Below are 15,510 nucleotides of genomic sequence, written 5' to 3'. Positions count from 1 at the left end.
GAAATGCAATCAATAGCTTATCATCCAACATGATAAGCATTTGACCAACATTTGGGTGTTGTGGCTGAGCATTTGCATGCGGTCATCTTTCTTGGAGCGACAACATCATTACACATAGGAGGTTGTCATATCGACCACACGCGACACGGCTGCAGGGGAATTGGCTGAGCAGTTGTTGTTATGGTCACATCTCCAGTACAACAACATCACAACACACAGGTGGTGGTATACCCATCATACCTGCCACGTCTGCAGGGGATAGTTGCTGCATAGTTGCTGTTACCGATACATTTTCAGAGCAACAATATCACGACTCATAGACGGTAGACATAGATGGTATACAGATCATATCTGACACGTGTGCACAGGAATACACTGCGCAGTTGTTGTCACTGACAGGTCTTCTGGGCAACAACAGCATGACATACAGGTGACTGTATACTCTTTGTATCTAACACGGCTGGAGGAGGATGCACTGCAGAGTTGTTGTTAATGTCACGCGGTCAGAGTAACAACAGGATGGTGCATAAGGGATGTAGTCCCTTCATACCTGCCACATTGGAAGTGGCATACACTGCGTAGCTATTGTCACTAACATGCTTTCTAAGTTATAGTTTCATGACACATAAAATAAAAAAAATAAAAAAGGAATCAATGGTTATGCCGTATCTGTCGCGTGTACAGGCACGAGGGTACGCAAGGAACTGTCACACACGTACGATGAAAAGACCTGACCCGTCTACAGGCACAACGGTTACCAAAAGACCTGGTAAAGGTCAGGCATGATGGTTCTCGAATAGAACTAAAGGTTCGAGGGTTACGGAAGGCACTGTCACGGTTACATGCACAATGGATATGACGTTATCTGTCAATCGCGGCAGCACGTCATCCCCGAGTTTCTGTTTTGAGGCAGAAGTTTGGTAGTTTAGCGTTGGGTCGGTGTTCAGGATGGGGTTATTTGAGTATAATTGATGGCACATTGTCTACGCATAGTCCTGGCCTGTCTACAGGTACGATGGCGATGCAAGGTTCGATTACTCGTAATAGGCCAATGCTTCGGAGTACAGTGGGTGGGTAATGCATGGTATGGCTGTCGGACAGTTCGGGTAGTCTTCAGGTAAGTTTCTCGAGCTTAGTTCTGGTCATGGGTAAATGTGCACATCATGGTAAAAGTCTGTCATAGGGTCAAGTTACTGTGTGTCAATTGGCCAACAGTTTGGGTTTAGCCTCAAAAATAGGCATCGGATAGTGTAGTTTAGGCCTGATAGGCAGCTATCCGTTCTCTCGGCTTAATGACACACGTCAGTGTGTTTAACTTGTATCCTAGCATGGTATAGAGTTAGGGCTGGTCTATTCTGGTGTTTTTGCCCTTTAAAGGCCTGCCCTCGGTCGCTTCTATGGGCACAGTTTTAGCCGCTGTTGTCAGGTTAACCTTCCATGCAGGTCCGTAGGACGTTTGTGATGTGAACACGAGGGGAAGTTTGCTCCAACCACGTTCTGTCCGTTTTCACATAAGGTCATTGATCACCAAGATATGGATACTTTGTTTAAAAAAATAAAGTTTTCTATGTTTTATTTGTGTTTAAAAAAGCTACCACTAGGTGTCTCCCTACTTGTCCAGAGCACATTTTCCCACATCTCTTGCACAGACTTTGGACTACTACTGGCCTGGCAGAAGCCCAAAAGCAGGAAATTCTGAGGGTGGTGTGTACAGCCTTATTCAATCTTAGCTCATCTCACACACTGAACTGCAATGGGCTGTGTGTAGCAGAGTGAGGGATGAAGTTCTCCCCTGTATGGCTTCAGATGATGTCACAGCCTGCTGGGTAACTCCCCTTCCCAGTTTGTGAGACTGAGCAGAAAATACAGAGCAATATCAAGGTAGAAAAGTAACAAAGAATAAAAACAAAGGCAGGGGGTGGTTTATCATGGGGCAGTCAACTGGGAGGATTATATAATCTATTCTAATTAATCTAATAATGAGAGGTACTCTTTAAATGGCCTTAGCCAGTGTTACCTGTTCTCCAGTGGTAGCCGGCGCCATGCCTACTTTAAGTCAGTGAGCAGTGGCTGCCAAGACTTTCGACTAGTGATCACATCCTAAGGAGCAGAGCAGGAGGATGGCGGAATAGTCAGAAGAGTGTGACCCAAGTCTGCACCCTGACATGGTCTGTGGGCCCTATAGTGCTTGAGAGTGCTCGGGACAGTAACTAAACTACTGCCCATGTCTGCCTTTATTGTTTCACTGCTCCTCCAGGGACCTACTGCTATAGACCAGCTATAGACTATAATAAACTTGTCACGATTCGGCTGGCTGGAGGTGGATCCTCTGTGCCAGAGAGGGATTGGCGTGGACCGTGTTGGTGGACCGGTTCTAAGTTGCTACTGGTATTCACCAGAGCCCGCCGTAAAGCGGGATGGTCTTGCAGCGGCGGTAGCAACCAGGTCGTATCCACCAGCAACGGCTCAACCTCTCTGACTGCTGAAGATAGGCGCGGTACAAGGGAGTAGACAAGAGCAAGGTCGGACATAGCAGAAGGTCAGGGCAGGCAGCAAGGATCGTAGTCAGGGGCAACGGCAGGAGGTCTGGAACACAGGCTAGGAACACACAAGGAAACGCTTTCACTGGCACAATGGCAACAAGATCCGGCGAGGGAGTGCAGGGGAAGTGAGGTATAAGTAGGGAGTGCACAGGTGAACACACTGATTAAGCCTGCTGCGCCAATCAGTGGCACAGTGGCCCTTTAAATTGCAGAGACCCGGCGCGCGCGCACCCTAAGGAGCGGGGCCGCGCGCGCCGGGACAAGACAGACGGGGAACGAGTCAGGTACGGGAGCCGGGATGCGCATCGCGAGCGGGCGCCTCCCGCATCGCGAATCGCATCCCGGCTGAGAGGGATATTGCAGCGCACCCGGTCAGCAGGTCTGACCGGGGAGCTGCAAATGCGAGGATGCTGCGAGCGCTCCGGGGAGGAGCGGGGACCCGGAGCGCTCGGCGTAACAGTACCCCCCCCCCTTGGGTCTCCCCCTCTTCTTGGAGCCTGAGAACCTGAGGACAAGACTTTTGTCTAGAATGTTGTCCTCAGGTTCCCAGGATCTCTCTTCTGGGCCACAGCCTTCCCAATCCACCCAAAAAAAATTTTTCTTTCTGACAGTCTTGGAGGCCAGAATCTCCTTCACGGAGAAGACGTCAGAAGAACCGGAAACAGGAGTGGGAGAGAAGCGGTTAATGACGAGTGGTTTAAGGAGAGAGACATGGAAGGCATTGGGAATACGAAGAGAAGGAGGAAGAAGGAGTTTGTAAGAGACAGGGTTGATCTGGCACAAGACTTTGAAAGGGCCAAGATAGCGTGGTCCCAGTTTGTAACTGGGGACACGAAAGCGGACATATTTAGCGGAGAGCCATACCTTGTCTCCGGGAGCAAAAATGGGGGGAGTTCTTCTTTTCTTATCGGCAAATCTTTTCATCCGGGATGAAGCCTGTAAAAGAGAATTTTGGGTCTCTTTCCATATGGTGGAAAGATCACGAGTCACTTCATCCACAGCGGGCAAACCAGAGGGCAAGGGAGTAGGGAGGGGGGGAAGAGGGTGACGGCCGTACACCACGAAAAATGGGGATTTAGCAGAAGATTCGGAGACTCTGAAGTTGTATGAGAATTCGGCCCATGGTAGAAGATCTGCCCAGTCATCCTGGCGGGAGGAAACAAAATGCCGTAAATAGTCACCCAGGACCTGATTAATTCTTTCTACTTGCCCATTGGATTGGGGATGATAAGAAGAAGAGAAGTTTAATTTGATCTTGAGCTGTTTACAGAGGGCCCTCCAGAATTTAGACACGAATTGGACGCCTCTATACGAGACGATATGCGTGGGCAAACCGTGAAGGCGAAAAATGTGTGCAAAAAATTGCTTTGCCAACTGAGGCGCTGAAGGAAGACCAGGAAGAGGAATAAAATGTGCCATCTTGGAAAATCGATCAACGACCACCCAAACAACTGTGTTGCCACGGGATGAGGGTAAGTCCGTAATAAAGTCCATACCAATCTGTGACCAAGGCTGTTCGGGGACAGGCAGAGGATGAAGGAGGCCAGCAGGCTTCTGGCGAGGAGTCTTATCCCGGGCACAGACAGTACAGGCCCGCACAAAATCAACAACATCAGTCTCCAGAGTCGGCCACCAATAAAAACGAGAGATGAGTTGCAAGGATTTTTTGATGCCCGCATGGCCTGCGAGGTGTGAGGAGTGTCCCCATTTGAGAATCCCGAGACGCTGGCGTGGAGAAACGAAGGTCTTCCCTGGAGGAGTTTGCCTGATGGAGGCTGGAGATGTGGAGATCAGACAGTCAGGAGGAATGATGTGTTGCGGAGAGACCTCTACTTCAGAGGCATCGGCCCTAATGTTCTTGTCAGCAGGGCGAAAATGAATTTCAAAGTCAAAACGGGCAAAGAATAACGACCACCTGGCCTGGCGAGGGTTCAGTCGTTGGGCAGACTGGAGATAGGAGAGATTCTTGTGATCAGTGTATATGATAACTGGAAATTTTGATCCCTCCAGCAGGTGCCTCCATTCCTCAAGCGCCAATTTAATGGCCAGTAGTTCTCGATCCCCGATGGAGTAATTTCTCTCCGCCAGGGAGAAGGTCCTAGAATAAAAACCACAAGTCACAGCATGCCCGGAAGAATTTTTTTGTAGAAGGACAGCTCCAGCTCCCACTGAGGAGGCATCTACCTCCAATAGGAAAGGTTTAGCTGGGTCAGGTCTGGAGAGCACGGGAGCAGAAGAAAAGGCAGACTTGAGATGTTTAAATGCGTCTTCCGCTTGGGGAGACCAGGACTTAGGATTGGCATTTTTCTTGGTTAAAGCCATGATAGGAGCCACAATAGTGGAAAAGTGTGGAATAAACTGTCTGTAATAATTGGCGAACCACAAAAAACGTTGGATAGCACGGAGTCCGGAGGGGCGTGGCCAATCTAAGACGGCAAAGAGTTTATCTGGGTCCATTTGTAGTCCCTGGCCAGAGACCAAGTATCCTAGGAAAGGAAGAGATTGACATTCAAAGAGACATTTCTCCATTTTGGCATAAAGTTGATTGTCCCGAAGTCTCTGAAGAACCATGCGTACATGCTGGCGGTGTTCTTCTAAGTTGGCAGAAAAAATCAGAATATCGTCCAGATAAACCACAACACAGGAATATAGGAGATCACGAAAAATTTCATTAACAAAGTCTTGGAAGACGGCAGGGGCGTTGCAAAGGCCAAAGGGCATGACCAGATACTCAAAGTGTCCATCTCTGGTGTTAAATGCAGTCTTCCATTCGTCCCCCTCCCTGATGCGGATGAGATTATAAGCACCTCTTAAGTCCAGTTTGGTAAAGATGTGGGCACCTTGTAAGCGATCAAAGAGTTCCGAGATGAGAGGTAAGGGGTAGCGTTTTTTACCGTGATTTTATTAAGTCCGCGGTAATCAATGCAAGGACGTAGGGAGCCATCTTTTTTGGACACAAAAAAAAATCCAGCTCCGGCAGGGGAGGAGGACTTGCGGATTAACCCCTTTTTTAAATTCTCCTGGATGTACTCCGACATGGCAAGAGTCTCTGGAGCAGACAGAGGATAGATTCTGCCCCGGGGTGGAGTAGTACCCGGGAGGAGGTCAATAGGACAGTCATAAGGCCTGTGAGGAGGTATAGTCTCAGCTTGCTTTTTGCAAAAAACGTCAGCATAGTCCATATAAGCCTTAGGAAGACCGGATACAGGGGGAACCACAGGGTCACGGCAAGGAGTACTGGGAACCGGTTTAAGACAGTCCTTGTGACAAGAAGTACCCCAGTTCTTGATTTCTCCTGTGGACCAATCATGGGTTGGGGAATGGCGTTGAAGCCACGGTAATCCAAGAAGAATTTCAGAAGTGCAGTTGGAGAGGACCAAAAATTAAATTTTTTCGTGATGAGGTCCGATGCACATTAGGAGAGGTTCCGTGCGGTAACGCACGGTACAGTCCAATCTTTCGTTGTTAACAGAATTGATGTAGAGGGGTCTGGCGAGACTGGTCACCGGAATGTTGAACCTGTTGATGAGAGAGGCCAAAATAAAATTTCCTGCAGATCCGGAATCCAAGAAGGCCATAGCAGAGAAGGAGAAGGTAGAGGAAGATATCCGCACAGGCACAGTAAGGCGTGGAGAAGCAGAGTTGACATCAAGAACTGTGTCACCTTTGTGCGGAGTCAGCATACGTCTTTCCAGGCGGGGAGGACGGATAGGACAATCTTTCAAGAAGTGTTCGGTACCGGCACAGTACAGGCATAGATTCTCCATGCGGCGTCGTGTCCTCTCTTGAGGTGTCAAGCGAGACCGGTCAACTTGCATAGCCTCCACTGCGGGAGGCACAGGAACGGATTGCAGAGGACCAGAGGAGAGAGGAGCCGAGGAGAGAAACCGCCTCGTGCGAACAAAGTCCATATCCTGGCGGAGCTCCTGACGCCTTTCGGAAAAACGCATGTCAATGCGGGTGGCAAGATGAATAAGTTCATGCAGGTTAGCAGGAATTTCTCGTGCGGCCAGCACATCTTTAATGTTGCTGGATAGGCCTTTTTTAAAGGTCGCGCAGAGGGCCTCATTATTCCAGGATAATTCGGAGGCAAGAGTACGGAATTGGATGGCGTACTCGCCAACAGAAGAATTACCCTGGACCAGGTTCAGCAGGGCAGTCTCAGCAGAAGAGGCTCGGGCAGGTTCCTCAAAGACACTTCAGATCTCCGTGAAGAAGGAGTGTACAGAGGCAGTGACAGGGTCATTGCGGTCCCAGAGCGGTGTGGCCCATGACAGAGCTTTCCCAGACAGAAGGCTGACTACGAAAGCCACCTTAGACCTTTCAGTAGGAAACTGGTCCGACATCATCTCCAAGTGCAGGGAACATTGCGAAAGAAAACCACGGCAAAACTTAGAGTCCCCATCAAATTTATCCGGCAAGGATAATCGTAGGCCGGAAGTGGCCACTCGCTGCGGAGGAGGTGCAGGAGCTGGCGGAGGAGATGGTTGCTGGAGCTGAGGTAATAGCTGCTGTAGCATCACAGTCAGTTGAGACAGCTGGTGGCCTTGTTGCGCTATCTGTTGCGACTGCTGGGCTACCACCGTGGTGAGGTCGGCGACAACTGGCAGTGGGACTTCAGCGGGATCCATGGCCGGATCTACTGTCACGATTCGGCTGGCTGGAGGTGGATCCTCTGTGCCAGAGAAGGATTGGCGTGGACCGTGTTGGTGGACCGGTTCTAAGTTGCTACTGGTATTCACCAGAGCCCGCCGCAAAGCGGGATGGTCTTGCAGCGGCGGTAGCAACCAGGTCGTATCCACCAGCAATGGCTCAACCTCTCTGACTGCTGAAGATAGGCGCGGTACAAGGGAGTAGACAAGAGCAAGGTCGGACGTAGCAGAAGGTCAGGGCAGGCAGCAAGGATCGTAGTCAGGGGCAACGGCAGGAGGTCTGGAACACAGGCTAGGAACACACAAGGAAACGCTTTCACTGGCACAATGGCAACAAGATCCGGCGAGGGAGTGCAGGGGAAGTGAGGTATAAGTAGGGAGTGCACAGGTGAACACACTGATTAAGCCTGCTGCGCCAATCAGTGGCGCAGTGGCCCTTTAAATTGCAGAGACCCGGCACGCGCGCGCCCTAAGGAGCGGGGCCGCGCGCGCCGGGACAAGACAGACGGGGAACGAGTCAGGTACGGGAGCCGGGATGCGCATCGCGAGCGGGCGCCTCCCGCATCGCGAATCGCATCCCAGCTGAGAGGGATATTGCAGCGCACCCGGTCAGCAGGTCTGACCGGGGCGCTGCAAATGCGAGGATGCTGCGAGCGCTCCGGGGAGGAGCGGGGACCCGGAGCGCTCGGCGTAACAAAACTATATTATATTCAGGCATATAGTCTGGAGAGGGTGCCTACATGTGCTGCCTTCAACTAAATGGAGGCACAGAGCCACCCAGAGGCCTATAAACTTCTTATATTTATATATACTATACAATATATGGGGGCAGAGCCAGGGGCCTAGAACTATATATGTCCAGTTTTTGCTATCCAAATGTCCAGTTTTTGTCTCAAGGAAATATGTTCACCCCTCCTGGTGACTAACCACTTGCATGCTGTGATTGCTATTTACCATGGCATCTAAGGGGTTTTACAGAATTGGGTTTACCTCAGTCATCTATATTACAGCTGACACCCCTCACTAATGCACTAGAGTTCAGCTCCTAAGCCCACACCATCATTGCCCGACACCATACGGCAGCTGACCGGAAGGCCTTACCAACAGTGCTGCACATATGTCAAAGGTTGGAATTATGAAGTTCTCACCACTCTAAAGATATAGAATTTATGACAACATTTTAACTTATTTAGATTTAAAAACAAAATGGTACTTAAGGTGAACTTCCTTTTTTATGTATTTTAGGCTATGAATATTTTTATTGTATGTCTGCACTCTGCAACAATGTACTTCTTTATACATTTTAATTCAAAATGTGATTCTCTACTAACTAATCTCACTGTATAAAACAGGGTAAAAAAAAGATTGGATTTAATTGGTGCCTTCAAAATTGATCCTGTTTACCTTCAATATGAGCAACAAGAATCAGGTGAGTAAATCAGTGGATGTATATTGCTAGCACTTTGCAATCTAGTGGTTTCAATTGTAAATTACAAAGCGTGCCACAGAGAATAGTGAAACTTTATATACAGTAAAATACTGCCATCCACCTTGCCATTTTTCCACTTTTAGGGTATATACACACATACAGTATCCAGCACATATTTGATGTACAGGATTTTATGCTGCAGATTTGACGTTGAGTTCAGTCATTTAGTTTACATTGAACACTGCAACATAAAATCTGCAGCTTAAAATCCTGCATATCAAATATGCGCAGGATACTGTACGTGTGAATACACCTTTAGACCATTTAAAAAAAATTATATATAATTTCAAAAGTTCTAAACACAATATTATCAAGAGGGTGGTTGAAAGTGGCCCCTTTCACACTGCCAGTATCCCCCAGTCAAATTCGTCCATCAAACTCCTTTTTTGCAGTTTGACTGTTGTAATTTTGACAGGTCATAACGGCCAAAAACGGGTCCCGATGGACCCCATTATAGTAAATGGGAGTCCGTCGGGCACCGTTATTTTTGAAGAGGATAGCAGGAGAAAAAGACGGTGCAAGCACTATTTTTCTTCAGCTAATCCTGAAATAACGTGCTTCACACTGCCGGAGACAACCGGCAGTGTAAATGTAGCTTTAACGTGTACATGTAACTAATGTCACTGATTGGCCAGGCTCAGACAGTCAAGTGTATCTTTTAATAACTCAATTAGTGTAGTGGTATTATAATTCAGACTCATCATACTTAAAGGATGGTCACAGAGCTTTTTTTTTTTTTTTTAAATCTGTAGATAAAGTACAAATCACAGATATCACACAAAACATCATTTGTTAAATAGTTGATACTTCAGGAAACAAACAAATAAAAGGAAATTAATTTTTATTAATCCTTTTTTTAAATTTTTTTATTTGATGTCCTGGTTTCTTTGTGTATGGACTTCAATAATTCAACCTTTCTTGAAGAGCAGTGATCGAGTCCATCAAGTTCAATCTGTATTGTGTCCCTACTAAGTTAATCCAGAGGAAGGCAAAAAAAAAAAAACCTTATGAGGCTGATGCCTATTGCTCCATACTAGTGGAAAAATTCCTTGCAGGCTCCAATGTGACGATGATAATAAGTCCCTGCATCAATGTTCTGTCCCTTTAAACCTATCTATAACCTGTAATGTTATTACTGTCCAGAAACCTGTCCAGGCCAGGTGAATTTTTTTGAGAAAAACATATGAAGTAGCTGGCACATTTTTATGAATTCTGAGCAAAAACTACATGCGTAACAACAATGAAAAAAAGCTAAAAACAAAAACGCAAATACTTCTTCCCCCCCCCAAGTTTACATACAGTACAATAAATCATATAAAACAGTAAAGCTTGCAAGTAAGTTGCATAGAACTCCTGTAGTGATCATATATAATTTTAAGTTCATATAAGTAGATGAATAAATTCATAGATATGCCCAGTGTGTCATTAATTCTGGTAAAAATTGTAGTAATAATGTTTGTAGTAGTTCATGAAATTATTCACATACTTCTTTAGAACAGTCATTGTACTGTCTTGCATCAAATACTTTTTCCTGAATGAGCTATGTATTCTTTTGATGAATGCACATGTCAATTTACATTTAACAAATCAGTAAATTCAGGATCTACAAATCATCATTATGGTCTTATATACACATTGTTCTCCCTCTAAGGCACCAAAGGAAAGGAAACATGGCATAAATAGATATGTTTCATCAAGTAGTCAGTCAGATGCTTCAGGAGAGCAAATATACAATTATTTGCTTCATGGGGCATGGGACAGGAGCAGACCTTAGGCCTAAAATGGAAAAGTTAAAAATACATTTACCTTAGATTATTATACAGATGTGTATCCCATTATTGTATTCTATAACCTATATTTAATACTTATTACTCAATCACAAGTTACCAGCAAAATACAACAGTAACACAGTTATTTCATTGTCCTACAACCAGAAATCCAGTAGTTGGATCTGATTCACCTGCTGTTTAGCTTCTCCATAACAGTGTTAGGTGAAACTTTCATGACAGCAACATCCTTACAAGAAGAAGGTTGAATTGTATGGTTCAAAGAGAAAAATTCAGTTTACATGATAGAAAACATGACACATTCTCATTGGTCTAACACAGCTGCAGACATGAAGGATATAATCAATGCCACACAACAGTCACCAAGCCTACATTATTCCTCGCTGGTTAGAACAAAAGGGTCATTAGAAGCTGCCTATTCAATGCAGCATTCAATTAAAGGTCATAGAAGGCTCCCACAGCTAAACTAACCTGGATTTACTGTATGATTAACATAATTGTAGGCCAGTGGGTGATATTTAATGTTCTCTCCTATAAAGCTTGGGTTATTTATGATGCGAATGAATAAGTAATGTTAATATTCAGTTCAGCGCTGTACATTTCTTTTTTACAAATATTTTTTGTTTAGACTCTACTTCAGTTTTTAAAGTGATGCTTAGAAAAGAACATTAGCCTATTCTCCAGTTTGTATAGCTCTCTAATATGGACAATATCATAAAACTTTTAATAGTCTGCATTTTTAAAAGCGAATGGTGAATTTTCGTTTCACAGGATCTTTACTTCTGGACTTCTTAATCTGTGCTGACACACAAAAAAAAGTTATGTATTCCAGGTGTAGATTAAAGGGGTATTCCAGGCAAAACCTTTTTTTATATATATCAACTGGCTCCGGAAAGTTAAACAAATTTGTAAATTACTTCTATTAAAAAATCTTAATCCTTCCAATAGTTATTAGCTTCTGAAGTTTTCTGTCTAACTGCTCAATGATGATGTCACGTCCCTGGAGCTGTGCATGATGGGAGAATATCCCCATACGAACTGCACAGCTCCCGGGACGCGAATCATCAGAGAGCAGTTAGACAGAAAACAGCAACTTAACTTCAGAAGCTAATAACTATTGGAAGGATTAAGATTTTTTAATAGAAGTAATTTACAAATCTGTTTAACTTTACGGAGCCAGTTGATATATAAAAAAAAGTTTTGGCCTGAAATATCCCTTTAAGGCTGGGTTCATACTTAGTATTTTGGTCAGTATTTTTAGGCAAAATCCTGGAGTGTAGCTTTGAGAGAAAAACTATAAAAGATATGCACCTTTATCAGTATTTTAGACAGACTTCCTGGTTTACTCCTTAATGACACAGAGTGTATGACTGTGGTCCAGGTGTATGAAGTGCTCATAAATGTAGTGGCTTCATACCAGGCAAGTATCCAGGCTTACTGATCAGCTGATGTGATGTCCAGAGAAACCTTACCTGCCTCCTTATCGTCTGCACATCTCTCTGATTGATCACTGTTATCAGTGCACTGGTCTCCAGCCTACCAAAGCAGCGTGGAGAAGCAGAGCACTGATAACACTGATCAATGCTATTCTACAACACAGCATTGGGCAGTGTTTGTAATAAGAAGATTGCATTTAACCCCTTAAGGACTCAGGGTTTTTCCGTTTTTGCACTTTCGTTTTTTCCTCCTTACCTTTTAAAAATCAAATCATAACCCTTTCAATTTTCCACCTAAAAATCCATATTATGGCTTATTTTTTGCGTCGCCAATTCTACTTTGCAGTGACATTAGTCATTTTACCCAAAAATGCACGGCGAAACGGAAAAAAAAATCATTGTGCGGCAAAATAAAAAAAACAAACGCCATTTTGTAACTTTTGGGGGCTTCCGTTTCTATGCAGTGCATATTTTGGTAAAAATTACACCTTATCATTATTCTGTAGGTCCATACGGTTAAAATGATACCCTACTTATATAGGTTTTATTTTGTCGCACTTCTGGAAAAAATCATAACTACATGCAGGAAAATTTATACGTTTAAAAATGTCATCTTCTGACCCCTATAACTTTTTTATTTTTCCACGTACAGGGCGGTATGAGGACTCATTTTTTGCGCCGTGATCTGAAGTTTTTATCGGTATGATTTTTGTTTTGATCTGACTTTTTGATCACTTTTTAATGGTATAAAAAGTGACCAAAATACGCTTTTTTGGACTTTGGAATTTTTTTGCGCGTACGCCATTGACCGTACGGTTTAATTAATGATATATTTTTATAGTTCGGACATTTACGCACGCGGCGATACTACATATGTTTATTTTATTTTTTTACACTTTTATTTTTTTATGGGAAAAGGGGGGTGATTCAAACTTTTATTAGGGAAGGGGTTAAATGACCTTTATTAACACTTTTTTTTACATTTTTTTTTGCAGTGTTATAGGTCCCATAGGGACCTATAACACTGCACACACTGATCTTTTACACAGATCACAGGCGTGTATTAACACGCCTGTGATCAGTGTTATCGGCGCTTAACTGCTCCTGCCTGGATCTCAGGCACGGAGCAGTCATTCGCCGATCGGACACCGAGGAGGCAGGTAAGGGCCCTCCCGGTGTCCGGTCAGCTGTTCGGGACGCCGCGATTTCACCGCGGCGGTCCCGAACAGCCCGACTGAGCAGCCGGGTCACTTTCACTTTCACTTTAGAAGCGGCGGTCAGCTTTGACCGCCGCTTCTAAAGGGTTAGTACAGCACATCGCCGCGATCGGCAATGTGTGGTATTAGCCGCGGGTCCCGGCCGTTGATGACCGCCGGGACTGACGCGATATGATGCTTCATATCGCGGGAGCCGGCGCAGGACGTAAATATACGTCCTGCGTCGTTAAGGGGTTAATAGTCCCCTATGAGGACTAAAAAAATAGTAAAAATATATGTGTTAATAAATGTTAATAAGCACCTTCCCTCATAAAAGTTTAAATGCCCTTCTTTTTCCATTTCTCTCATAAAACATGTAAACAAAAATAAACAATAAAACCACACTTGATTGACGTGACCGGAAAAAAAAGTCTAATTACTGAATTTTTTGTTACTATATATCAGAAAAAAATTATAGAAAGTGAGCAAAAAGTCCAATATAAACCAAAAGGGTATAGATGAAAACTACAGATTATGGCGCAAAAAGTCCTCAAACACCCCCATTGGAAAAAAATTGTGTTATAGGGGTCAAATTAGGACAATGTTACGCATACAAATTTTTTTTACAAAAAGTTATACTTTTTTTTTTAAGTAGTAAAATAAAACAAAACCTATATAAATTGGGTATCATTGGAATCACATTGTCCTACAGAATAAAGATCTTTTTAACTGTTAGGTGTACTATGTAGAAACAAACAAAAAATTTTTTGCTAATATACTGTAAAATTAGTCATGCATTAACCTCTTAAGGACCAATGACGTTGTGGAACGTCATGGCACCCTGGGCTTTAAGGACCAATGACGTCCCACAACGTCATGGCGTTTTCCGGTCCCTGCCGCTCGCCGGGCAGAGATCGGAACGGCATGCCTGCTGAAATCGTTCAGCAGGCATGCCGTGCAAATGCCTAGGGGGTCCCGGGACCCCCGTATGTCGGCGATCGCAGAAAATCGCATGTCAATTCAGACATGCGATTTTCTCCTATTCCGGGCTGATCGGATCTCTGGTGACCCGATCACCCGGAAAATAGGGATGCTGGGACCTATCAGTGACAGGCCCCAGCATCCTGCAGGGTAGGAGTGAGGTCGCAATGCTGCGATCTCCTCCCATCCCCTGACATTGGTCAGAATTGATTCTGACCTAATGGCAGAGCAGGACGGTGGGTTGCCATGGAAACCCCCCGTTCTGCCCACCCCTGGATGTCAGGCAGAATGGGGGGAGAACATGGAGGCTGGTACCTGGAGGAGAAGACTCGTGGGGCCCGGCAATCATCGCAGATATTCACCGGAGATCCCGAAAATTTACCACCAAAATAAAGTAGAATAAACTATCTCAGAATCAGAATATTCGGTAAAAGCATCTTTGAGTTATTAATGCTTAAAGTGACGGTGGTCAGATGTGCAAAAAACGCTCTGGTCCTAAGGTGTAAAATGGCCTGGTCCTTAAGGGGTTAAACAAGCCCTTATATGAGTCTGTAGATTGAAAATTAAAATGCTATAAAATAAAAATGCAAAAATGACGAATCACTGCATCATTTAACTTAAACTAATGACCATAATACTGACTAAAATATGATGTGTTATTTGAACCTAGCTAAAGGATAATTCACTCAACACAGATTTGTTGCAGAAATTTCATGCACTTGCAGCAGAATTTACACCATTTAGATTTGTGAGACAAATTTTTAGTAGCTGAAATGTATGCAGCAAAAATAGTCAATATATCCTTAGTTCTTGTTCACACAGTGGAATTTCCAAACTAAATCCAGCAGAAAATTTCTGCTTGGAAATTCTGTTGCAAAAAACTCTCATTGATTTCAATGGGATTCTGCTGCACTCTACACATGGTGGAAAATTCCGATTCCAGACTTTGCAGGCAGAATTGACATGCCAATTCTTTCTGCAAAATCTGCTTACAAATGCATTACTGTCTATGGAAATGGTGTATTTCTGATAAATCCTAGCCCCGGCAGAACATGCAGCCTGCAGAATGTTTTGGGCAGACATTCCACCTTGTGAAGATATCTTTATACTGTTTATCTGAATAAGACATTTTGCACGTTCTTAGCTAAATTTATTTGGTTTCCTTAAAAGGGTTATCCACCATAAGGTGCTGCCAGGCAGCAATAGACATGCTTAGGAAGGGTCTACACTTGTCTTGGGGCTAAATGGCTATCTTGTGAGATTACCATAACACTGTGGCTAGCATTTTGTGAACTGGTATTTCCTGTTTGAGTTTTCTTCTTTGCCTACAAATCCCATAATTCCATTTTCCTCCCTCCCACACTTCAGCCACCTTATTGAAACATAAATGAGCTGCATTCATTCAAAAGACCTGTGGTTTTCGATC

The 15,510-nt window shown here is 44.4% G+C and overlaps 1 protein-coding gene across 6 annotated transcripts in view; it reads left to right on the top strand.

The window, feature by feature from the left end:
• The window catches only part of DDC (dopa decarboxylase), a 216,349-nt gene that overhangs the window by 129,623 nt on the left and 71,216 nt on the right, over positions 1-15,510 (top strand). For all 6 annotated transcript variants that reach the window (XM_056520323.1, XM_056520319.1, XM_056520320.1 and 3 more), the window contains one exon: positions 8,548-8,624. In XM_056520323.1, coding sequence (XP_056376298.1) covers positions 8,548-8,624 — 77 coding nt within the window. The remainder of the gene's footprint in view (positions 1-8,547; positions 8,625-15,510) is intronic.

The sequence above is a fragment of the Hyla sarda genome, chromosome 5 (assembly GCF_029499605.1).
Source record: "Hyla sarda isolate aHylSar1 chromosome 5, aHylSar1.hap1, whole genome shotgun sequence".
Classification (NCBI taxonomy): Eukaryota; Metazoa; Chordata; class Amphibia; order Anura; family Hylidae; genus Hyla; species Hyla sarda.
This window is presented reverse-complemented; position numbering and strand designations above follow the sequence as displayed.